This window comes from Macaca thibetana, chromosome 16, assembly GCF_024542745.1.
Source record: "Macaca thibetana thibetana isolate TM-01 chromosome 16, ASM2454274v1, whole genome shotgun sequence".
In the NCBI taxonomy this organism is placed as follows: Eukaryota; Metazoa; Chordata; class Mammalia; order Primates; family Cercopithecidae; genus Macaca; species Macaca thibetana.
This window is the reverse complement of record NC_065593.1, coordinates 58,655,023-58,680,104: the sequence shown is the minus strand read 5'-3', so window position 1 is coordinate 58,680,104 and position 25,082 is coordinate 58,655,023. Positions and strand designations below refer to the sequence as shown.

At 58.3% G+C, this 25,082-nt stretch overlaps 2 protein-coding genes across 6 annotated transcripts in view; both read left to right on the top strand.

The window, feature by feature from the left end:
* NDUFAF8 (NADH:ubiquinone oxidoreductase complex assembly factor 8) overlaps positions 1-25,082 on the top strand; it is a 269,205-nt gene that overhangs the window by 67,208 nt on the left and 176,915 nt on the right. The window contains exon 1 of one of the 5 annotated variants that reach the window (XM_050764121.1): positions 16,585-16,588. The exons of 3 other annotated variants lie outside the window; for them this stretch is intronic. The gene's annotated coding sequence lies outside the window, so the exon portion shown is untranslated. Of the gene's footprint in view, positions 1-16,584; positions 16,589-17,337; positions 17,342-25,082 lie in introns of those variants that run through there. One more of the 5 variants, XM_050764119.1, reaches the window with a different exon arrangement.
* Positions 1-25,082, top strand: part of BAIAP2 (BAR/IMD domain containing adaptor protein 2) — a 318,844-nt gene that overhangs the window by 250,777 nt on the left and 42,985 nt on the right. The window contains exons 3-4 of the mRNA XM_050764029.1: positions 7,505-7,580; positions 11,027-11,113. Of these exons, the coding sequence (XP_050619986.1) occupies positions 7,505-7,580; positions 11,027-11,113 (163 nt within the window). The remainder of the gene's footprint in view (positions 1-7,504; positions 7,581-11,026; positions 11,114-25,082) is intronic.

Below are 25,082 nucleotides of genomic sequence, written 5' to 3'. Positions count from 1 at the left end.
CTTCGGGCTTCCAGGAGGGGCTGGGATGTGCTCTCCGTCTGTCTGACCTGTGTGGCTCTGGGGAGCCTGGGTCAACCAGGCTGTGCCGAAGCTGCCCTTGGAGAAGCCTAGTGGCCCCTCCTGACCCCCCTGTTCTGGAACAGGCTGGCCCCCTCCTGCCTCCAGAGAGGCACCTGCTTCCTGACACCCACAGCCCTCTGTGGGGTCTCATGGCCTGTGGGGGCTCATGGTGGGGGTGCCTGGCATGACAGAGGGGTTTGGCCACAGAGTTTCCTCCTGCCCTTGACTGTGGGGACCCCATTAGTACAGGGAGGCAAAGCTGCCAGCTCCTGTACCCCCAGCCACAGAGGATAAGGAGGAGGGTGCTGTCTCTGCCTGGTTTGTCACCGTTCCTCTTGGGATCCCGTTCTGCAGCCTCCAGCTCACCTTCAGGCTCCTGTCCTCACCCTACGGGCTGTTTCCTCCCAGAAGCTTCCATGCATTCCCTTGTTTCCTAAATCCGTGTACATGCATTTGTAGTTTGTCTGACTCGAACCAAGTAAGATGCAGTTCAAGATCTGCCTCCTCCAGGCAGCCCTCCCAGCTGGGCTCCTGGAGTTGGTTTTTTTCTTTCAGGAAGGATCCTCTAGGACAGATGTCCAAGTGTTTAGAGGGGACAGGACCGTCCACGCCACTCCAGCCAGGCTTCCTTCACACCGCCACAGCCCCCACTCCTTGTCCGGTGAGCCAGCTCCCAGGGCCTGGAGCTCATCAGTGCTCCTGTGTGTGGGGTCAGCAGTGGCCTGCCCTGGAGGACGCTGCCACCTTCCCGATGCTCTCTGCCCACAGAAACCCCCAACCCCCCTGGCAGCCAAGGGAACTGAGCCTGTGGCCCCCGGACAGCAAGCCCTGAGGTGTCCTCCTAGGAGGACACTGTCCACTGCTGCAGGGCCCCTCCTGCACCTCCCTCCTCTGTGCTGGACATGTGGCCTGGGGCTTCCGGGCTTGGCTCTGTCCCATGTTGCCTTCCCTGGAGCTTGGCTTCCTAGACAGGGTCCCACCAAGCCTACATGGACCAGAGCCGTGGGTGCGGTGAGGTCCGTGTCTGTGTGTGGGGCCCTCACGCCGTGGCCGTGGTGGCACAGTGGGCTGGGGGAAGCCCTTCTGGCACTGCTGGCCCTGCAGCTGGCACCGGCTTCTGCCTGTTGCAACAGAGGTGGAAGTGAGGGCAGTGGTCCAGTGGGCAACAGCAGCCTGGCCCCTCAGGAACTGTGCCAGTCCGTGGATGAGGGAGTGGGTGGGCAGGGCCCCTCCCCGCAACAGTCAGCCGCCGTGGGCATTGGCCCTCCTGGGGAGGCCAGACGGGATCGAGTCACCGTTTTTCCTGATACTGCTGGAATGTGGTCTCAGGGAGCATGTCGGGTACAATACCAGGAGCGATTGAGGGAGAGGGACCAGGCTGGGTGTGTAGTCAGCAGGGTTGAGGCCAGGACTCTGGGCTCCACCAAGAGCTAGTGGGCCGGCCCCTGCCTTCCTGAGCCTCACTTTCATTTTGTCCATATGTGAGATGGGACAGTGACTCTCATGGAGGGGCTGGGTGAGGATTAGGGTGATGAGGGTCTAAGGCAGCTAGGGAAGGTCCCAACATTGATTCTTTTCTTCTGAGTAGATAGAAGACACAGCTCAGCCTGGCTACACACAGACACATGCAGCACACACGGGTCCACGTGCGTCCCGCACATGCGTGAGTGTACATGCACAGGTAAACATGCAGCTCATGCCCACAGCGCGCAAACGGGTCCACGTGCGTCCGGCACACACGTGAGTGTACATGCACAGGTAAACATGCGTGCAGTACATGGCCGCAGCACACACACATATGTGCATACGTGGGTCCATACGCACACAGGCCCTAGGGGTGTGGCCATACATGCCCACCCTGGCATCTGCCTTGAGGGGCTGGAGGGAGGTGGGGAACGCTCTCCGTCCGCAGAGAGACTGCTTTTGTGTGTGGCCGCCCTGCCAGGAAAGCGCTGGAGACGTGGCGTCACAGGAGGAAGAGCCAAGGGGTAAAGAGAATTCCTGAGTGGGTGGAAGGTGGGCCCCAGCACGGCCCAGGAGCGGGCAGGAGAGCGAAGTCCGTTGGCAGAGCTCCTTTTTATACACGTATTGGTCGCTCTCCTTTGTTGCCCAAGTTGGGAGGACGTGGAGATGATGGGGGTTTTGCTGCCTTGCGCCTGCACGGGCCAGGCCGGCCCGCAGCCCTGAATCATAATGGCCATAGTCTCCAGGCCGGCCAGCAGTGTCCGGCAGCTCTCCAGCAAAAGGGCTCCCTGGGCTCATCGACATTCTCTGGTGGCCACCTCTAACTGGTGGACACGGCCCTCCCATTTGTACCTTCAGAAATGCATAGCCGGGGTCCCTGGGGGCTGTAGTAGGGACAGCTGGGGTCCCTGCTGTGGTCAAGGCCTGGATTTCATGCGACTCCAGGGCCACTGGAACATCCATCTCTATGGGTCTCCCAACAGGAGGGCAGCCAAGCATGCGGGCAGCCCTGGGCAGGGACGCCTCCTCACCTGGCGTTTCGCAGCATGAGTCCTATGAGGGGAAGCCTTCCATGGCATGTGTGGGAGCCTCTTGTGGGCAGGCCCGCCGAGGATCACCACCCCGGGGTGGGAAAGGTGTTCCCTGGTCAGTAGTGAATAAACAAACAGGGAACCGGAAGTCCCTGCCAGCCCAGAACGCTGCCCGGGGAGCCAGCGCGTGGTCACCAGGGCACAGCAGAGCTCTGCACGCGCCGGGCTGCGTTTGCGCCGCACAGGTCCTAGAGTTTGAGGACAGTGTGATGGTTGCTCATGGTGTAGGATTTCTCTCCTGGCAGGGGGGACGGGGTCACAGAACCCCTGCACAGCGCTCTCTGTGCCCGTAGCCCCCAGGAGCCTCTTAGTTTTGTTGTGGTCTTGAGGATGGCACGACGTGTCCCTGAGCACCCTCAGTGTGGACAGCTGGGCTTTAAACTCACTTCAGACCTGCCGTGTGGGGGTGGCCCCTCTGAGGGCTTGAGGTTATTTTCTTGTGCAGTTTCTCCCTCCCGGCCTAGGCTTTTCTGTTTTTGCAGCCCTTTGGTGTTGGTAAGAAACAAGCTCCCTTCCCCTTTTAAAGCCCACAGACCTCCCCGCCCCGACCAGCACTGTCAGGGCGTCAGGGTGTCTGAGCTCAGCTCCTTCTTGGCGGCATCCTGCAAAAAGATACACTCGCTCCATGACTTGGAAAAGCCACGTTGGTGTGGCTGAGAACTGAGTTCTTTCCACCTGGGGCCGCCGCTGTTGGTGTTCGTTCCAGAGGAGCTGGAGCTGCCTGTTACTGGCTCCCCGGCCCCCACCCCAGGACCCCCGCACACTGCAGAGCCCCTGTGGGTTATGGGCCCCCGGACCAGGACCTTGGCCTAGTTAGGGGAGTCAGAAGTGGAAGTGGAGGCGGGAGTGGAGTGTATGCCCCACAGGGGGCTGTCCTCGGGCTGGGGACCTCCACACAGACCCACTGGGTCAGGATGGCCCCTGCCTGAGCTCTAGGAGAATGGATGGACTCGTTAGGGGGCTCAGAGAGACGCCTGACCGGGGATGGTCTCCCAGCAGAGGGGCTGGGCTCTTCATGGGCCCCTGGGCTCCTCCTGTGGCTCCCAGGAGAGGGAGGAGCCCGGAGGAGGGTGGGTGACACCTGCTGTGTGTGCCTGAGGCAGGGCTCCACAGAAGCCTCTCTTCGGGCCCAGGGGATGCAGACGTAGGAGGAGGAACTGGCCCTTCCGCCTGGGAAGGGGAATCCCCCCTTACAATGTCTGCTCAGTGGAATTGATGCCTCTGCCATTGCCTTCGGGCCAGGACGGCAGCACCTGTGTGTCCTGGCCACCGCCCCTCTCTTGCAGATGGAGGCAGGGCCATGCCCAGGTGGCCTGGTGGCTGTTCCCTGCCCATTCTCTCCTGCATTCCTTCCGTGTGAGCTCAGCTGCTGCACTAAGGAAGCGAAACCTTGGGGCTGCCCTGTGCGTCATGCAGTGGGCATGGCTGCCGTGCTGACCCGCCGTGGTTGGCCCTGGGTGGCTCCTGGCCTGTTTCTCCTGCTGCTCAGGATGTTAGTGGAGCTCACAGGGCTCAGGTTGAGCCGCCTCTTCTGCCCGGGGGTCTGTGGGGGTCATGGTCCTGAAGCCAAGCACGTGGGGCTCTTGTGAGCGAGGGGTCTGCTCTGGCATGCCCACCCTCTGTGGTAGTGTTTTCACACCTGTGTCACATAGGGTGAGAAACATGCTTGATGCTGCATCTCAGCACACACACTCACAAATGTGTACATGCACACGTGAACACACGTGCACACGTGTGTGTCTGTACGCGCACACATGCACACAGATGTGCATGCAGACATGAGCACACAGACACCAGAACACTAGAATCGGCCGCATCCACCTCACTTGGCTGATGCCCCCTTCTGCTTGAGTTCATTACAATTAACACGCATCCGGCAGCATTTCCCGAGCGTCAGTCCCGATCTGCTTGATCCGTTTGAACCAGGCTGCCGAGAGCGCTCCAGGTCCCAGCATTCTCCTCTCTGCTGGTAACTCTCAGGCGTCGTCTCTGGCTCATGTTCTCCTGGGCGCCAGACCCATCTCACACACTCCCTGTGTGGCCTCCCTGCCCCGGCTCCCAGGCGCTCCTGGGAGTTAAAGCGTCCAGGCTCCTGGTTCATTGCTAAGTATTTTTTTTTTTTTTTTTTTTTTTTTTTTTTTTTGAGACGGAGTCTCGCTCTGTAGCCCAGGCTGGAGTGCAGTGGCCGGATCTCAGCTCACTGCAAGCTCCGCCTCCCGGGTTCACGCCATTCTCCGGCCTCAGCCTCCCGAGTAGCTGGGACTACAGGCGCTGCCACCTCGCCCGGCTATTTTTTGTATTTCTTAGTAGAGACGGGGTTTCACCGTGTTAGCCAGGATGGTCTCGATCTCCTGACCTCGTGATCCGCCCATCTCGGCCTCCCAAAGTGCTGGGATTACAGGCTTGAGCCACCGCGCCCGGCCATTGCTAAGTATTTAGTTCAGTGCTGAGCCTGCTCTGCTGCAGCGTCCCCGCCCCTAGAACAGAGGCCTGCATGGTACGTGCCTCTCTTCTCCTCTGACATCCCGGAGCGTCCAGTGGGTCTCCTGGCATATGCCAGGGCCCTTGGCTAAAATCTAATCTCCCCTGAGCAGCCAGAGGGATCTCTTCTGGTTGTTTTTTTGTTTTTGTTTTTTAAAAATTTTTATTTATTTTTTTGAGATGGAGTCTCGCTGTGTTGCCAGGCTGGAGTGCAGTGGCGCGATCTCTGCTCACTGCACTCTCCACCTCCCAGGTTCAAGCGATTCTCCTGCCTCAGCCTTCCAAGTAGCTGGGATTGTAGGCGTCTGCCACCACGCCCAGCTAATTTTTGTATTTTTAGTAGAAACGGGGTTTCACCATGTTGGCCAGGATGGTGTCGATCTCCTGACCTTGTGATCCACCTGTCTTGGCCTCCCAAAGTGCTGGGATTGTGGCCATGAGCCACCACGCCCGGCCTGTTTTATTTTTTTTAGAGACAGGGTCTCACTCTGTCATCCAGGCTGGAGTGCAATGGCACAGTCACAGTTCACTGCAGCTTTGACCTTGCGGGCTTAAGCAGTCCTCACATCTCAGCCTCCTGAGTAGCTGGGACTACAGGCGTGCACCACCACACCCAGCTAATTTTTAAATTTTTTGTAGAGATGGGGTCTCACCATGTCACCCAGGCTGGTCTTGAATGCCTGGGCTCAAGTGATCTTCCCGCCTCTGCCTCCCAAAGTGCTGGGATTACAGGTGTGAGCCACCGCATCCAACCCAGTGACCCAGTGGGATCTTTTACATGTAGCTGGCCCATCACTCTGCTCAGACCCTCCTTAGCTTCATGCAGCCTGGCCTCAGGGTGTATCCCACTGCACCCACCTCTTCCTCTTCCTGCCTCCCCTGGGCCCCTTCCACCCCCACGTCGGGTCCTACTTTCCCAGGAACTCACCGTGGGCCCTGCCTCGGGGCCTTTGCCCTGCTCTGGTCTGCCCACTGCTGTGTGGCATGGAAAGTGCTTCCCTGCCTGCCTTCCACGTCTTGCTGAGCACGCCTGTCCCACTTCTCCCGAAGCGCTGGGCCCCAGTCCTGCCTTCCCTCGGTAGACGTTGGCTCTGTGAGAACAGGACTTTGCGGCTGGGTGGCTGCTGCATCCCCCACCCCTGTGCACATGGGCTCTGGGCTAGCACGCTAAGGTGCCCTCACCCTTGCTGCATCCAGGAAGGAAGGGGCACCTGCCCTGGGACTTGGCCGGGTGGCTTTACCACTGGAGGTTCCAGCACGGGCAGGACTGAGGTGTACCCGGCCTGCTGCAAGCCGTGGTGTAGCGCAGAACTGGGGGCCTCGTTCCCCGAGAACACACACCCTGGCCGTAGCTCGGGGCAGGGAATGGAAGACATGTGAAATAGCGGGTTTTCTGGAGCCAGATCCCGTGGCGGGGAGTGGCTTCCTTGTCCCTAAATCCCTGTTTATCTGACCTGTTGGCTCCGGAGGCTGAGGCCAGGTGCTGGGAGAGGGGGTGGGGGATGGGGTTGCCCTTCCCTCCCCACCCTCTAGCCCACAGGTTGGGGCTGGGTGGGTGGGGGCCCCACAGCCTTCTGCTCGTCTGTGACAGGGCTGGGCGGCTTCCCTTCCTGTGATCCTCAGGAAAGATCAGGATCACATCATAACAAGCGACCGGAAGACACAGGAGGCGGCTACGCCAGGGTTTCTGTTGGAGCTGCTCCCCGGGCCCTTGCTGGCGGGGGTTGGCTGTTGATTGTGTTATGCTGGTAGAATTCTCATTTGGCTGTTGTTTGTGTGTGCCTGTTTTTATGCCTTGTAATTAAAACATTTATTTGGCCTTCACAGTGAAAATCTAATTTCTTGAGTCTAAGAACTGCTGATCTTGGCACCGAGATGCCCGTCCGTCGGGCAAACAGACCCAGAGCCGTTGGATTATTCATAGCGTGGCATTTGCAGATCAGGCTGCCATGGCGCTAATCAGAGCTGATGTTTGGTAGTTGATGTGCTGAGTAGGATTTTAGTGGGAGGGGGGCGCCACATCGGTGAGTGACTGTGTGTGGCCGGTGGGGGCCCTTCTGGGCTGACTCAGCCGCGCTAATGGAACGGCCCCTCGGCAGCAGCGTGTCTGAGCGCCAGTTGTGTTTTGCCTGCTGCACCATGCAAACACGCTCCTTCAGTCCGCAGACACTCCCGCGGCAGGGTTTCTTCTCATCCCTTTCGTACAGATGTGAAAACAGGCTCAGGAAGGTCATTTTCCCAGGGACATTGATCAGGGGCATGACTGGGATTTGAACTCGAGAAGCCCACCTTGAGCGTTTGTGGTCTCGACCCCTGGGAGGGGTGCCTGGCACCTCTGTGTTCGGACCCTTCGGAGTCACCAGGGTGACCTCTGCCAGTAATGCTGTTTCTTCTCTGCTTTCTTCCAGACCATCATGGAGCAGTTCAACCCCAGCCTCCGGAACTTCATCGCCATGGGGAAGAATTACGAGAAGGCGCTGGCAGGTAGAACTGCGCCCTGGCCCTGTGGGGTGGGAGCTGCTTCCTGAGCTGGCACATGGACTTGGGCACAGCCTGTGGGGCCTGGTCAGGAGCGAAAGGTGGTCTTTTGTTCCAGCAACAAAGCCGGATAGCGGCTCTGAGTGAAGGTGTAGCCCGTGCACTCTGGACTGCGTCTGCCGTCACCGTGGCAGCATGCCCCTGCCTGTGCGGGCTGCTCGTGTCCCGTGGCATCTAGAGACGGGAGGGGTGCGGATGTAGAAACTGTGGGATCAGGGCTGGGATGAAGCTGTTGGTAACCGTAGCAGCTTTGGCTTTGGGACCTGTGGCATCTCTCTGAGTGAACACCCTGCAGCTCCTTCTCACAAAGAGCCAGGACAGAGGGTGTGGGGGGCTGGTGGCTGCAGGGCCATTCCATTCTTCCCACTGTCTCCCTGGGACGCAGCCCACCACCCCCACCCCGCCCAGGTGCTCCGCCGCGGGGTCTTGGGTGCCCCTGCGTCTTTCCATCCTGGTGGGGAGTGGCTTCCTTGTCCCCAGATGCCCTTCTCACCTGCCCTGTTGGCCCCACAGGTGCTCATGGCCGAGTCCGGCCATGGATGGGGACTTGCTGTTCTTGGGCAGTGACCCCGGTGCCCCTGCGTCCTCTACCATGTCTGTCCCTGTAACTGCAGCATCTTCATAGGCAAAGTCCACATCCCCTAGCAGGGAGGAGACCGTGTTTTCCAGGTCACGCACCGCATCTCCGCCAGCCGCCCCCGGCTCCTCCATGGCTTCCTGGTGTCGCGGCACCCATGGGCTGGGTGGAGTTGGTTGTCCAGTTTTGGTGCCAGGTTAGAGGTGGCAAGGAGGGGGCAGGAGTGGGTCAGCCCTTTTTTTTTTTTTTTTTTTTTTTTTTTTAACCACCTTTACTCCATTGTCACCTGGCACAAAGCACCCCAACTGAGCACCTGGCAGAAGGCCTATCTCTGGCACTGCCCTCCTTCTCAGCTCCCAAGGTGGACCAGTTGTGTCTGCCTGCCACGTCTAGCGGGGGGTGGCCTTCATGTTTCCTTGTGGGCATGAAGGGGACAGGGAGCTCCCTTGGGCCACCTCTGCTTGCACCCGGCACCCTGCAGGGGCCCCCATGGCTGCCCCAGGAACAGCCTTGTTTGTGTCCACCCTGCCCCTCCTCTACAGCCCTGGTCCCGGGGTTGCAGCCCGAGGGACCTGCTCGTCAAAATTCTTAAGGAGAGTCTTTCCTCTAGCGGAAGTCTGCAGGGTGTTTTTTGTTTTTGTTTTTTGTTGTTGTTGTTGTTTTGAAGACGGAGTCTCTTTCTCTCTCACACTGTCACCCAGGCTGGAGTGCAGTGGTGTGAGCTCGGCTCACTGCAAGCTCCGCCTCCCGGGTTCACGCCATTCTCCTGACTCAGCCTCCCCAGTAGCTGGGACTACAGGCACCTGCCACCACGCCCGGCTAATTTTTTTGTAGTTTTAGTAAAGACAGGGTTTCACCATGTTAACCAGGATGGTCTTGATTTCCTGACCTCATGATCCGCCCACCTCAGCCTCCCAAAGTGCTAGGATTACAGTCATGAGTCTGGTCTGAGGCAGGGTTTTAATGACAGTGGAGATCCTTGGGCTATGGTAGTGACCCTGTCCCCCAGCCGGGAGCCTCTTGGACCAGGTAGTGGAAGTCGGCAGCAGAGCCTGTGGCCGCTCTGAGGGCTGGCGTGGCCTCCTGGTGGAAGTTGCACCTGGTTTGCTAGCCTGCGGTGCACCCCGGTGGTTGGGCAGCTTCGTGGGGATCCCAGGGAGAGCTGCCTTTGCCTCTGGTCTGAAATGTTGACGCTGGGAAGAGGCTCCTGAATCAGAGTAGGAAGGCTGAGGCCTGGCTCGAGGTGGGTGCAGAGGGCCTCCAACCATGGTGATCCCATGATCTCCACGGCACACGATGTCCAGATTCTCCAGGCCCAGCTAAGTTCCATGCCCTGTGAATGAGACCAGTTGTTCATCTCTTCCCAGCTGGGTCTGAATCTTGGGCATTACGATGGGAATCCAGGGTCCAGATGATCCCACCCTTGGAGATGGGGGCTGGTCTTGCACATTGCAGACTGACGATGGCTTCCTTTTCCCAGAGCCACTTGTCTGCAGGACACTTGGTGACCTCATCTATGGTAGTCTTTCACAGTCCTCACGGGGCTCTCTGAGGTGTGGATTTCTTCCCCGTCGTCCGCACGCAGGGAGGTGGTGTGGATGCCGCTTTCGGTGGCTTGCGGTGGGGGCCAGGGCCTGTGCTCCCCTCCTCTGGGTGAGCAGGCACTTCAGCCCTTTGATGCCACCAAGGCATGGGTTCCTTCTGAGCCTTTCTGCTCCTGCTTGGTTCCTCATGAGGGCGGCAGGGCTGAGTGCGGAGACTTAGAGCTTTACTTCCTCCTCCTGTTTTTTGTGATGGCCTCGCAGGGATGAGCTCAGCTGTCCAGGCAGCACGGCCCCCTTGGCCACAGCCAGCGGCCCTGGAGTCTCACTTCCGCTGTTTCGTTTTTCTTTTATTTGAGGCAGCCCACCTCCCCCGAGGCACAGCCCTTCATTCCTCTGCAGACGTAGTCTTGTGCCGCAGAACAAATTGTGCGCACTGAATTGAAAAGTACGTAAATAAAATCTGATGAAGTGCCCAGTTATAGGCGCCTAAGTGGGTTGTGTAGAAAACGGATTAGAAATTGTAATTACGCTGCTCTCCAGGGCCCTGCCTGGCCCTTTCTGCAGCCTGGAGGTCGGGGTGGGGCTCCTTGTCAGGTGGAGGAGTTTGCCAGGCGCTCCCTGGAGTCCCTGAGGAGGAAGCCCAGGCTCTTCCCGGAGCCTGCTCCACCCCTGTGGCTGGGGAGGAGTTCAGCAAGCCCGAGCCCTTCACGCCCACTTCTGATTAGATCAGACTCTGCCTCGGAGTTGATGGGAGGCCCCTCAGGCGGCGGCAATACCAAGTGATGCTTGGTGGGCGTCCTGGTCTGAGACTGAAGCAATGGGAAATAGTTCTCCCACTCCAGGCTTGGCTTGGGGATCTGTGGGGAAATGGCTTCCTACTGCCCAGCTCTGCAGTTTCCTTGCCCGGGGTTGGTTCTTTGTCTCATGAAATACACTTAGTTAGTGCAGCACTCCCCGCCCGCCCCCACCCCGCCTGGTAGCACGTGATAGGAATCAGCACTCTGCAATTTGACTTGAGTAGCCCAGGGCCTGAACCGGTAGGCTGTGTTCTTACGAGTCAAGGGAGCTCTCATGATTGGGGTGAAACAAGAATATCAACAAGAGATGGGTTCTGTCCAACCCAGAAATCACAGCAAGCCGAATGTTCTCCCAGCTTGTCTGGGCAGGAGACGGGGCTGGCCTGTGCATGCGAAGACTGCCATGTTTTTGCTGGGGAAGAGTCTGGTCCGTGCCTCATGGAGGAAATAACTGCTCCCTTTTTTCTCTCCCAGGTGTGACGTACGCAGCCAAAGGCTACTTTGATGCCCTGGTGAAGATGGGGGAGCTGGCCAGCGAGAGCCAGGGCTCCAAAGAACTCGGTGAGACCCCGCCTGGCAGTCGCCTGATGCCCTCAGGCAGCTCTGGGGCCCTGTCCTATGTCTAGCCGCTTTTTGATTTGACATCAGGTTTTGCCTGTCAAATGGGAAAATATTTGTCACCCTGGGAGCTGCCTTGAGGGGCACATCCTGCTGAAAGTGGGCGGTGGGTCCCGTCCCCTGAGACGTGTAACTTAGGGTGAGGACGAGCAGGCAAACCCATGTTTAAAGGTGCTCCCAGCAAATTGGAGTGGCTGACATGGGGTCTGTGTGCTTGGATGATGGGATTAGATGGCATGGGAATTCATTCCTGCTATTAAAATGAGTGAAAAAGGATACAAGCCCACGTGCGGTGTGGCCCTGAGGAAGACGCTCCAGCAGCGTGTCTGCTGGCTGACTGGCAGCTTATGTTATTGACGCTTTGTCTGTGTTTAGCAAATTTTCTGTGGTGGCTCCTACGACGTCTATGTCAAGGGACACAGGGCAAAACCTGGAAAGTCAGGGCCCGCGTGGTGGTGCTGCAGGCGTGGCTGAGGCGGAGTCCATGCTTCCACAGTCCCCTCACCTAGCTGGGTGGTGCTGAGGTCTCCTCTGCCCACCTGGGAGACCCCAGGCTGGCTGTGCCTGTGCTGACTTGCTGCTCCCAGAGCTTCCTCGACGCACGACGAAGCCTGAGTTGCTGGAGAAACCACTTGGATTCCTCTTCCCTCCGGTCACAGAGGACAAGCCGTGCTCGCTCTTGATTACCTCCCCGTGGCCGCCGATCTGGGAGGTGCTCTGCAGGTCTGGAGACCCTCGGATGGGGAAGCGTCAGTGGGACTGGCCCTGGTCCCTTTTTTCTACTTTTCTTTTTGGGGACTGATAGCCCCCTTGACTGACAGAGGCCCTGGATGTGTCGGCAGGCGGTGGGTTGGGGGGTCCTGGGTTGCTCTGTGTCAATTCCAGCTCCCAGAAGAGGCTCCATCTCCCTAATGCTGAGGCGGTGGGGCCGGGATCCCGGGAACCAGCTTTGCCTGCCCAGGCTCCGTTCTCTCCAGTTCGCTCTCGACGTCCTGCGTGCTTAGCAGCCCCTGTGGCCCCTCATTGGAGCCCCCTCCCCCCACCATGCCATTCCCTTGGGCAGGCGCGCTGGGATGTTTGCTGCAGGTCTGGTGATTGCTGGGAGTTTCTTTTTTCTTTTCTTTTCTTTTTTTTTTGAAATGGAGTCTCACTCTGTCACCCAGGTCGGAGTGCAGCGGCACGATCTCAGCTCACTGCAATTTCCGCACCCTGAGTTCAAGCGATTCTCCTGCCTCAGCCTCCTGAGTAATTGGGACTACAGGTGCCTGCCATTGCGCCCGGCTATTTTTTTTTTTTTTTTTTTTTTTTTTTTAGTAGAGATGGGATTTCACCATCTTGGCTAGGCTGGTCTTGAACTCCTGACCTTGTGATCCACCCGCCTTGGCTTCCCAAAGTGCTGGGATTACAGGCGTGAGCCACCGTGCCGGCGCTGGGAGTTCCTTGAGGCACCGCTGTGTTGACAGACTGGGGAGGAGAGGAGGAGGCACTCTGGGCGGGGTTGCCGGGCCTCCACGGACTCAGCCTGGAGGGTGAGGTGTGAGATGCATGGCGTTAGGGCGGTGGAGGCCGAGACTCCAGTGCAACCAACAGCAGCGTGCTCTGGAGCTCCCGGGCGCAAGCCCAGGCCTTCAGGGTTTGGAGAAGGGCAGAAGCAGTGGGTGTCTGTGAAACGGGCGTTTTCTTTTTCTTTAGAGACAGGGTCTTGCTCTGTCGCCCAGGCTGGAATGCAGTAGCACGATCACGGCTCACTGTGGCCTTGAACTTATGGGCTCAAGTGATCCTCCTGCCTCAGCTTCCCTAGTAGCTGGGACCACAGACACGCGCCGCCACACCCAGCTGCTTTTTTATTTTTGATTTTTTAGAGGTAAGCTCTCACTGTGTTGCCCAGGCTGGTCTTAAGCTCCTGAGCTCAAGTGATCCTCCCACCTCAGCCTCCTAGAGTGCCGGGATTATAGGCGTGAGCCACCGCTCCTGGCCGAGTCATTGTCTTACCATCATTAACCGTTTGTTGGGAGATGAGCTGGAGGACCAGGTGCCTTCCTCCCTTGGTCGCATGAGGGTCTGCCTGTGGGGAACTCCAGGCTTTTGTGGCCCACAGTGAGGGGTGGGTATGTCCAAAACGGTGGGATTCCAGAACTTCCTGTCGGCAGAGTCCCTGGTGGTTGACTACAAGAAGGTGCTGAGCCCACATGGGCACGAGGAGGAGAAGGGAAGCTTCAGGAGGAGAGGGAGACATGAGGACTCTTACTTGGATCAGGGAGCGTCCGTCTACCTGTGGCCTTGTGGAATCTCTCCCAGGGCTCTTCCTGGAGTGTGGAGCCCCGCTGTCCGTCTGCAGAGGCCCGCCACATGCCCGCCTGGCTCTGGAGTCAGGTTTTTTTCCTGGTAGCAGCTTTACTGACACAGTTCACATGCCATACAGTTACCCCATTAGAGCGTACAGTTCTGTGGCTTAGTGTATTTGCAGTGTGCACCTATTATCCCTGTCTAACTCCAAAGCGTTTTTATCACCGCAAAGCGTTTTTAGCACCCCCAAAAGAAACCCCGTACCCCTTAAGCAGTCCCTCCCTCATCCCCACACTCCCAGCCCGTGGCAGCCATGCCACCGCGTCTCTCTCTGGACTGGCCTGTTCTGGACATTTCATATTAATGGAGGCATACAGTGTGTGACCTTCTGTGTCTGACCCTTTTCCCTGAGCGCGTGTTTACTGTCCGTCTGTGCTGTAGCCCGTGTCAGGGCCTTATTCCTGTTTGTGGCTGAACAATGACCCATTGCATGGGCGGACCCATTTCATGTGTCTGGGGTTACTGTCACCTTTCAGCAGCTGTGAGCCTGTTTTCATCTCTCCTGTGCATGCACCGAAACTGGACTTGCCGGGTCAGATGGCTGGGAGTTGAGTTTTTATGAAAGCAACACATCCGTATTTGAAACAAAGTTGGCCCCTTCCCACCCTCCTAGGGTGCCCAAGTCCTGCAGCGCAGAGGCGGCTCCCTCGGCCAGCCGCGTGTTTAAGAGGGCAGGTTTATGCCACTCCCCCTTCCTCCTCCTCTCCCTCCTCCCCCTCCTCCTCCCCCTCATCCTCCTCCCCCTGCCCCCGCCACTCCCCCTCCCCGCCCCCCTCTTTAAAAGTTTAGACAGGGCCAGGCATGGTGACTCATGCCTGTAATCCTAGCACTTTGGGAGGCCGAGGCAAGTGGATTGCCTGAGCTCAGGAGTTCGAGACCAGCCTGGGCAACATGGGGAAACCTCGTCTCTACTAAAATACAAAATATTAGCCGGGCGTGATGGCACGCGCCTGTAATCCCAGCTATTAGGGAGGCTGAGACAGGAGAATTGCTTGAACCTGGGAGGCAGAGGTTGCAGTGAGCTAAGATCGTGCCATTGCACTCCAGCCTAGGCGACAGAGCGAGACTGTCTCAAAAAAAAAAAAAACTTTAGGCCGGGCGCGGTGGCTCAAGCCTGTAATCCCAGCACTTTGGGAGGCCGAGGCGGGCGGATCACAAGGTCAGGAGATCGAGACCACAGTGAAACCCCGTCTCTACTAAAAATACAAAAAAGTAGCCGGGCGCGGTGGCGGGCGCCTGTAGTCCCAGCTACTCAGGAGGCTGAGGCAGGAGAATGGCGGGAACCCGGGAGGCGGAGCTTGCAGTGAGCTGAGATCGCGCCACTGCACTCCAGCCTGGGCAACAGCGTGAGACTCCGTCTCAAAAAAAAAAAAAAAAAAAAAAAAAAAAAAAAAAAAAAAAAAAAAAAAAACTTTAGACATCATCAAACAGAGTCTTACAGAAGATATGGACTTAGCCTTTTTATGCTATCCCTTGTCCCACCCAGTATAATTATCGCAATATTTGTTTAAACTCACGTACGGTGTTATCTGATGATATTAATTCTTTTCATGGCTAAGGCAGACACTGTATTACGATGACTCTACAACTTCATTGAGGTATCTGAGTGTCCAGTGTGATGAGTTTTGACGTGTGTATACCTGTGAAGCTGTGGCCACAGTCACCACAGTGAACTTAGTCTGTCTCTCCCAGAGTCCTTGGGCCCCCCCCCCCCCCCCATCTCCAGGCAACCACTGATCCGCTTTCTGTCACTGTAATTTAGTGTGCATTTGCTAGAGTTTTACATAAATGGAACCATACGGCGTGTCTTCTTCTTTTGTCCGGCTTCCTCGGGTGTGTGTGGTTATTCTGAGCCGCGTTGCTGCGGCTCACGTCAGGAATTTGTTGCATTTCATAGCTTGCAGGGTCCTGTTGTGCGAAAGTGCCACGGTTCGGTCGTACCCTCACCTGTTGACGGACACCTGGGTGGTTTTAGTTTGGGGCATTCCCAAGTTTGCATTTCCTTCATTAACTGATGTCGTGGAGCATCTTTTTGTGTTTTGTTCATCTCTCGTGGTGAAGTGTGTGTTAGAATCTTCCCCCTTTGTTCCACTTGGGCGTTTGTCTTCTTTAGTTATAAAAGTCCTCTGTATACTCTAGATGGAAGTCCCTTGCCAGGAATCTAGTTTGCACATATTTGATTCCAGTCTGGTGGGCCTTTCCCTTTTGTAATAGTGGTTTTAGTTTTTTTGAGAGCGAATCTCACTCTGTCGCCCAGGCTGGAGTGCAATGGCGCGATCTCGGCTCACTGCAGCCTCTGCCTCCCAGGTTCAAGCGATTCTCCTGCCTCAGCCTCCTAAGTAGCTGGGATTACAGGCACCCACCACCACGCCCGACTAATTTTTGTATTTTTAGTAGAGACGGGATTTCACCATGTTGTCCAGGCTGTTCTCGAACTCCTGCCTTCAAGTGATCCTCCTGCCTTAGCCTCCCAAAGTGCTGGGATTATAGGCATGAGTCACCGCACCCAGCTCTGTAATAGTGTTTTTAGGACAAAAGTATTTAATTTTATTGAAGTCCAATGGACTGATTTTTTTTTTTTTTTTTTTTGGTATTACCTTTTTTTGGTATTGCAGGTCATGGAATTTTGTTATTACGGCTCTGTGATATTTATTATGACGCCTTTGCTTTTCTGGAGTTAATAATGGCCTCGCTTCTTGGTTTGCTTTGTTTTCAATGCACCCTCACGAATTTCTCCCCAAAGCCTCAGCCACACCCTTGCGCTGGCTTTGCTGTTGGCTGGGAGGTCAGTCTCTGTCTCTTCTCCTTTTGGAGCCGCCCTGCTCCCTCCTGGGCTGCTGGGCTGTGCAGAGGGCAGCTTCTCCTCCTCCCGGGTCAGAGCCCCGTGTTCTCCGGGTCCTGTGTCTTTTCTTTTCCTGTACTCCCACCATTCGGGGAATTGTCTTTCTCTTTCTTTCTTTCTTTTTTGTTGTTAGGTTTCTGAGTAGGTGAGTGGGGAATGCGTTTGAGCCAGTGTGTGTCTGCCATTGTCTCTGCCTGGCGCTGGTGGCTTAACTGGTTTGGAGTTGGGGGAGGGAGACGCCCCGTGTTCAGAGTCAGGGCCTCACACCATCCTCTTCCAGCTCCACCACTGCTGTGTTCAGGGCCATCTTGGTGCTGATTTTATGTGAGTGTTACTTTTCCCCCCACTGCAGGCTCTGGAGATGTTTGTGCTGGGGTGTCAGGAATTTCCTGAAGGTATCGTTCCTGTGGTGGAGGGTCCTGAGAGGCTCGTGAACAGCATCACCCCATGATTGGGAGTGGTGTGCAGCCTCTGGGGGCCACAGGAGCAGGGACCTGGGCAAGGACTGCGGGGGTTAAGAGGAGGGGCGAAGGAGAGGGGCAAAGGGTATGTCCAAATATGTGAGGTGTGAGGTGGACAGAAACAAGAGGCTTTTGCAGAAATATGAAAGGTCTGGAGCGTGTGAGGGGGGCAGGGCTTTGAGGAGCCCAGGGCCTTGTTGAGATTCCAGGCTTGGTGCCACAGGAAGATGGATTTGTGCAACCTGCCTTTCTCACTGCGTCTTAGGTCCCTCTGTGTTCTTGCCACACGCAGATACATTCGTTTTCACTGCTGTAGAATATTCCATGTACGTGTAACAGTTTCTTTGTCCTCCTCCATGAGTCATTGAGTTACCCCCGGTGAGTTTTTCTAGATGAGCTACTCCGAGGGGCCTTGAGGCTGAGCTCTCCTGCGGGATGAATTCCACAAGGCCCCGTGGGGTTGTGCGGCAGCCAGTTGTGCGATAAGTGAAGGAGGCGTGCGTCTTACTCCCCGGGCCGGGGCCTCCGCGGTTCCTCTGGCAGTTTTTGCTTTCTGTGTTTGCAGGCTGTGTTATTAAGCGCGTGTGTGTGGGTGTGCCTTCTTGATGAGCTGAGCCCTGTTACCGTGTGGTGGCTCGCTCTGGCCCGAAACAGTCTTATTTTTGGTTTGGTGTTGAGTTTGTTTCCTGTTCTTCCTCTTCAGCCCCGGGGACGTTGCTCATTTCTGGTCACCTTCTCTTCCAACTGTCCTTGTTGCCCCGGGATAGGAGGATGGAAGGTACTGTCCCTGCTGTCTGGGAATGAGCCAGGCCATCAGTGGGTGGAGCCCCTCCCAGGGAGGCAGAGCACTGGTCTGTGCTGGGGTGGAGGTGCTCGACTCAGATCAGCCCTTGCTTGGCCGGGAGGTGTTTTTCAGTGATTTGGTCTTGATACCCGGCCGAGCAGGGCCCCAGCCTGTCCTCTCTTTGCTGGTCTCCCACCCAGGCCTCTCTGGGTGTGGCCTCGTGGCCGTGTGGGGCCAGGGTTGCCACGCAAGCAGTGGTGCCAACCCTGGCTGCCCTCCTTCCTCCTCATTCCTTCCCGCTTTCATTCTTCCATTCTTCCCACCTTTTCTTTCCCATGTGGCACCTACTCTACTCACAGGGCAGTCTGCCTTTAGTCCTGTGGGTCTCTCTGTACCCACAGCTCTGGGCTGGCGCCACCCACAGCCAGGGAGGTGGCCTCGGGCTATGTAGCCCCCATGGGAGGTCCTGTCTTCAGCCCCGTCAGGATGACGGAGGATTCGGCTGCACTGAACCCCGGCTAATCACTTGGGTGATGCTGCCCGCCCCCCCTTTCCCTGCAGAGCCCTGCGCTCTGTTCTTCCTGGGAAGAGTGAGGGTCCCGGCGGCACCCGTCACTGTGGCCAGGAGTGCTGCTCTGAGGGGAAGAGTGAGGGTCCCGGCGGCACCCGTCACTGTGGCCAGGAGTGCTGCTCTGAGTGAGCCTCAGGTCTCCGGAGCAGGGAGCCGGCCTTGGCCTGCGGGAGCTTTTGTGCTTCTGAACCAGAGCCTGGCCCGGGGGGTGAAATCCCAGAGAGTCCTTTTTTGCTTTAAATGAGCAGCTGGGGCTGCCCCTTTGTTCTCTCTCCTTCTGGAATGAGCAGTGGCTGGGTCAGAGCCGGCCTTTGGTGCCGTGGGTCTTTCTGTACCTGCGGCTCTGGCCGCACGGCGCACAGCTGGGGAGGCAGCCTCGGGCTTTGTGGCCTGCAGACCTCACAGAGGGAAGGGCCTCCGGTCTTCAGTCAGAGGTGGTTTTTCCTGCAGTGAGAGAGTTTCTGCAGTTAACTCTCAGGGCTTTGCTTTGATATGGAAGTGCTTAGTCAGGGAATGGAGTGGCAGCTCCAAGTTCCGGAAGCTTCTCACAGCCCTTCTAATCCCCTAGCCGGCAGCCACCCACACTCGGCTGTCTGCTGGCTGACTGGTTTTCCAGTGCCCGCCATGGTGCTTCTGCTTTCCAGCTCCGGCAGGTGTAATTCCGGGGCACGCCCGCCGCACTCACAGCCCCTGACCCAGTGCCCGGGTTAGACTTTTCCCAGGGGCATCGGGTTAGACTTTTCCCAGGGGCGTCTGCTCCTGGTCCTCTGGGGTTTTGTGTTTGGGTTGACTGGCAGCTCGGGGAGATTGAAGTGGCCAACTGGATCTGAGTCCCGTAGGCCAATCCCTGTGGCCCAGGAGGAAGCCTGGCAGAGGTGACCCGAGGGAGGGCAGGCCCAGCCTGGTCACAGAAGCAGTGCTGTGCGCGTCCCAGCCCCCTGCAGGGGCCCAGGGTCCTGAGCTGAGAGCCTCGGGAATCTGGGGAATTTGCTAAGATGTGTGAGTGGCTCCTCCTCCTCTGTTTCAGGCCCCTCCGTGGTGGCTGGCACCACCAGGGGCTGGTGTGGAGACCCAAGGGCGGAGGGCAGGGCAGGTGCTTCCCATGCCGCTGGGCCGTAGGGGTGCCTGGGTTGACGTGGCACTGGTTCTTTCTGCGGGTGGAGGGCAGCTGTCCAGTCTGCCTCACCAACAGCTGTGGTTTGCAGTGCCCCGGCACTGCACTCCTGAGCACGCCCCTCCACCCACTGCTGCTGGCAGCCGCCTGTGGCCCAGGCCCTCTGGCTCCCCGACCCGAGGTTGGAGTGCACAGAGCTGGGTTGAGCCTGAGCCTATGCTGGCCAACGGAGGAGGCAGATGGGGGGGAGCAGGCCAGAATCCCAGTGACCTGGGGTCCTGGTGCAGTGTACACACCTGGGCAGGTGACTCTAGCACTGTTTGCCAGAACCCTCTGTATGGAGAGAGGGTCACGTAGCTGCCCTTTGGCCTGGCTTTGTAGGGAGGCTAATGTCGAATCACCCTGTAGAGTGTTGTCGGCTCTTGAGGACGGTGCCACGTCTGTAGTGAGGGGGGCTGTCATTGCAGTGAGCGGGGCCACACCCTCCCCAGGAGAGAGCACTGCACTTCGTGTGGCCAGACCCACGCGTCCAGCCTGCCTCTGTCTTACATAGTCAGACCCGCACGTCTAGCCTGCCTCTGTCTTATATAGTCAGACCTACACGTCCAGCCTGCCTCTGTCTTATATAGTCAGACCCGCACGTCTAGCCTGCCTCTGTCTGTGTGGTCAGAGGCACGTGTCCAGCCTGTCTGTCTGGGGCCCTGGGCCTGTTGTGTTTCTTGTCCGAATGCTCTGTGGCCCTGCCATGGAACACCTGAGCCAGGCTGTCTTGCTCAGCCCTTGCCCATCTCTGGAGGCCTCTGGTCTGTTTTTGTCCTTTGAAGAGGCCGCTGTGTACCCGCTGGTGCCCACAGCATGCTTGTTTGTGATCATAGGGCGTGTGTGTACCTGCTGGGTGCACTGGGCCTGTGCTCTGCCATCTGCCCGGCATCCCCGGGTGCCCGGGAGAGTGGCAGGAGCTCCCTGTTGGGCCAGCCTCGGAATGAGGATGTTAGCTGGCGGGCGGCATTGTCCCTGCCTGAAACTGTGGGCTGGATTTAGTCACTGAGTCACTGAATTAAGGTGTGGTCTGGAAACTTCCTGTAGCTGTTGGCTGCAGTGCACACCTCGCTGCCCAGAGTGAGGCGGGTGTTCTCAGTGCCCGCTGGGAGAGCTGGGGCCTGCGGCTCCCACGGGTCAGGTGCCCCTCCTGTGCCCGCAGGTGTCAGCCTCTCTCTCAGAGGCATGGAGTGGCTCCCTCCGTGTGTGCAGCATCTCTGTCTCTCTGAAACATGGGGGCCTGTGCAGAAGAGAACGTCCTTGGTCATGTGAACCCCAAGGGGCCTTTGGGGCTGTCTCCAGTGGCTCCCGTTGGCCAAAGTGTCACTCACCTGGTAGGGCCTCCTGCTCTCCGTGAGGCCAAGCAGCTTGTCCGGCTTTGTCACGGCCCCTCTGGGCTCAGGCGGCTCCGTGCACAGTGTACCCAGGAGCCCAACCTTGCTCCAACCTGCCTGTACCTCCCTCACGCCACACTATTCCTCCCTCCTTACAGTAGGACACGGGCAGGGGTGCTCCAGAGACAGCCACCCGAAGAAGCCACCAGGGTACTTGGGGAGGACTCTGCCCTGGGCCCTGCCTCCCGCCCCATGGGGATCGTTCAGGGCCCACCCTGCCCCAACCGCCTGTTCGCAGAGGCAGGCGCGTGCTCCTGCTTAACTCTGTGGGGACCCACCAGTGCCTGAGCGGGGGAAGGGGGCGGGGGGGCCTTGTTCTCTTCTGGCTGCAGCTAGGGGTGGCCCAGCCCTGCCTGCCTACTGACAGCTTTGCGGTGCAGGCTCAGCTCTTCGGGGAGATTAGCAGCCGTCCTGATTGGATTGGCTGTGTTGCAGCCTCGGCAGCCAAGTGTGGGCCCCTGGTCTGGCTGCTCGTGGTTTGATCCTGAGCCGTTTCCTGCTGGTGATCAGTAGCTCCGAGCGTGGCCGGCAGAGGGGCTGCTGGAGTCTCACTCAGTGAGAGGCTCTGAGGCCCGGCTGGGTGTCCTCTGCTGGCGTTGCTGCTGCTCTCTTTGGCCCAGCATCACAGCGGGGAGGCGCCTTTCCTCCCTGAGCACTCACGCCACAGCGTCAGGCCTCAGCCGGCCAGAATAGGGAGGACAGCTGGCCTCTCCCCTGCGATGCTGGGGCCGCCCGTCCCCCAGGTGAGGCACAGCTGATGGCACCTGCCATCCCTTGGTGCTGTCACCAGTGCTCCCTAGGGAGGGAAAGAGAGGAGCCGCTCAGCCTTCCTCCTCAAGCCAGGAGCTGCTGAGGTGCTGGCCGCCTCCGATGGGGCCCCACAGAGTGTTGGCCACAGGCCGAGGGCCCTGGGGGCACAGGTGCTGGCCCTGGAGCGTCCGTGGGCAGATGTCTGCATCTCTGGGGTCCTGTGGGACGTGGGTCCCGTGCACTTTGGGTGGTGCCAGTTGGCGGAAGCGTGGGCATGTCAGGCCTGACAGACACTGGTCACAGCCACCCAGGGAGATGACGGCTGGCGCTCTCAGGGCGGCCTCTGCTCCTGTTTGCATCTGGTAGGGTTTGGAGCCAGTCAGTGGTTGGGAAACTCCCAGGAGCGATGTTCCCCCTTGGACAATAATCAGGGAGCACAAATAGGCGAGGCTGGTTAGGAGCAGGCCACGCTCACGGCATTGGTCTTCCCCACGGACATGCGTGAGGAACTGGAGGTCTGAATGGCTTCTGTCCCCTGCAGAGCAGCTGTCAGAGAGGGTCTGTCCCCAGAGGCCAGGACCCTGGTCAGTGCCATCCGGATCACAGGTGTTCTTTTGGCCCCAGGTGTAGGAGGGCAGCGGTGCAGGGTCCACACCAGAAGCCGCTCTTGAATCCTCGACCCCCAGGATCAGTGTGAGACAAAGCCCAGGACCTAGGGAGGACCCCACAGTCAGCAGCCTCAGAGACAGAGCCAGGACCGGAGCCCGTCTCAGGGGGCTCCACTCTTGTGTCCCCTGTCCCCGCTTCCCTGCCCTGAGGAGGGTGCCCCCAAGTTTGGTACTGCAGAGAAGGCCACCTCGATGGCCCCTTGGTTGTGGCTACTGGAGGGCCTGGGGGACTCCAGTTCTGCGGATGGGTCTTTCTCAGGTTGGGGGGCCATATCTGGTTGCCAGTGCCTCCGTCCAGCCTTGAGTTCTGGGCTGTGGGAGGCATCAGTGGGTTCCCTTGTCCACAGTCTGTGACCATTGTCCCAGACGTGCTCCTGCATGCCCACTGCTGAGCTCCAGCTGTTCCAGGCTCCGCCACTCCCCAGTCACACATTCGACAACTTGTCCGGCACTGGGCCCCGTAGAAACAGCCAGGACAGGGTCTCAGCAGCCCTGGGGTGGTCCTGGCGGCAGGGGCTGGGCTAAGAAGGATGCGCTGGGCCCTCCGGCTGTCCCCGCTGTGCTTGTTTATTTAAATGTCTGAAGGGCAAATGGCAGAACATCACCTTCTGGTAGCTCTGAATGGTGGGTCCGCGGGCGTTTGTGAGAGTCGCCTTTGTACAGTTTATACATTGGAAGCATTTTTGTAATTGTTAGCAGTAGTCACATGCGGGCGGTTGCATCACCGCAGGGCTGACTGGACTGTGTCCCGGGCAGAGACTGAACACGTGCACGCACCCAACCAGAGCACGCACGCGGGCACGGAGACACACGCGTGCACAGATAGTCCTAGGTCCAAGTACCGAGGGGCGGCGCTCATGCCGCCCCATGGAGTGCTGGAGGGGTGACAGGGAGACTGGCCCCTGGTAAGGTGGTCAGAGAGACTGGGGAGCGGTCCACGGGGCGGCCCTCTGAACTGCCCACCTGGCTTCTCGGCAGCCCCTGCTCATGGCCATGGGACTCTGTGGGCAGCTGGGGTCCAGGGCTGGCTTCAAGGACGCCTGGTGGGAGTTCTCGAGTCTGTTCCCTGCCTCTGCAGTGGCCCCTTCCTTTTCGGGAGGTGCAGTCTGCGAGGCCCCTGGAAAAGCCTAGGTGGGGGGCACAGTTCCCCGTCCATGGCAGCTCCCTCTGCCCACTCGGGGTACCCCCCCCGGGGCTGTCCACTCACGAGCTTGCTCTGGCCAGCACGTTTCTGGGCAAGGTTCAGTTCCCCTCCCAGCCTTTCTGTTTTCCCCGGACCTGTGGGAGCCGTGCCTAGGGCACCTTGGGAGGACGCCGTACCGTGGGACCTGAACAGGCAGTGGAGGTGGCCGGGTCTTTGGAGGTGCACTTGTTGTACCCAGGAAGATTGGAGAGTTTTTTGTTTTCTTGTTTTGGTTCTTTTTTTTTTTTTTTTTTTTTTTTTTGGCGGTGGTGGTTTTTGTTTATTCCCCTTTTTGGAGACAAAGTCTCCGTCACTCAGGCTGGAGTGCGGGGGCACAGTCACATAGCTCATTGCAGCCACCTGGCCTCAAGTGATCCTCCCACTTCAGCTTCTGAGGACCCAGGACTACGGGTGTGTGCTGCCACGCCTGTATAATTTTTAAACTTTTTGTAGAGACAAGATCTCGCTTTGTTGCCCAGGCTGGTCTCGAACTCCTGCACTCAAGCGATCCTCCTGTCTCGGCCTCCCAAAGTGCTGGGATTACAGGTGTGAGCCACCGTGCCCGGCCAGAAGTTGGTTTTGAAAGGCACATTTGCCCATGAAGAAAGGAGCAGGCTCTGCTCCAAGCTGTGGCCTGGGTCTGCCCTCCACGCTGAGCGGACGTCCAGGCAGCCTCCGGGCTGGGCATTGAGTGTACTCTGCCGGGAAACCTTGATCGCTCGTGGCCAAAAGGGAGGTGGAAACGTGGAAACTCCTCTGCCCCATCAGACCTTAAATGTCCGTGCGGACAAGGAGGAGAAGGCGCTTTGAAGGGAGGAGAGGTAGGGAGCGGTGCTGCAGAAGAGTTCCTGGTGGACGCGGGGCAGGAGGAGGCCCCGGCGCGCCTTTCCCCCTGCAGCTGTGGGAGCTGGGCTCGGCCTGGTCTCTCAACTCATGGAGAGAAGGTGTCAGGTCAGCTCAGCCCCCGCAGAACCTTGTCTCCATTCCTGTGTGTCACGTAGGGGCCCTCTGCAGCCCCCATTCCAGCCGCCCTGGGTGGATGGCTACTGACCCTGGAGCCCCCCGCCTGCCTGGGACGCTGGGAGCGTGTGAGCAGATTCAGCGCCAGAGGCCCGGGCAGGCCTGAGAGTCCTTGATCCCAGTGTGATGGTGCATTGCTCGTCCAGGGCCCATCCTCGGAGCCGGTGATTTGGAGTGGGGGCTCAGGACAATGGGGGTGGGTGACGGAGGGCAGCCTTGGCCTCTGCTCTCCCTCCACCCCCCATCCAAGATCTGAATGCTGACCCAGCCTTGACACCAAGGTGGCTCTTTGGACTTGCTTGGTTTCCGAACTGTGTGTGGGGAAGCAGCGTCGGCTACCGTCATCACCATGGCAACACAGGCATTGATTTTTTTCCGTTGGTTACTCCCGGCCACATTCCGTTTTTGCCTTTTTTGTAGATGGGAGAAGAACTCTACTTCTCCCAAGGAGAAGCTGGTGGCTGGAGGGCAGCAGAGAGAAGGGGCGGGAGCAGGAGCCACCCCCGAGGTGGCATCCCTGGGCTCTGGGTCAGCACTGGATCTGGTCCTGTGGCCCCTCTGGGGGCTGTGACAGCAAGCTGTCCTGTCAGCCCCCGGCCTGTCCTTCCCCGTGATGAGCGCGCTCTGTTCGAGCCCTGCCCAGGTGGGTGGTGATGAGCTCTCGAGGTGCCTTTGGGCTCCAGAAGCCACGAGGATATTTGAGCGTTGTGGATATCTACTTGAGAAGGCTCCGGAAGGTG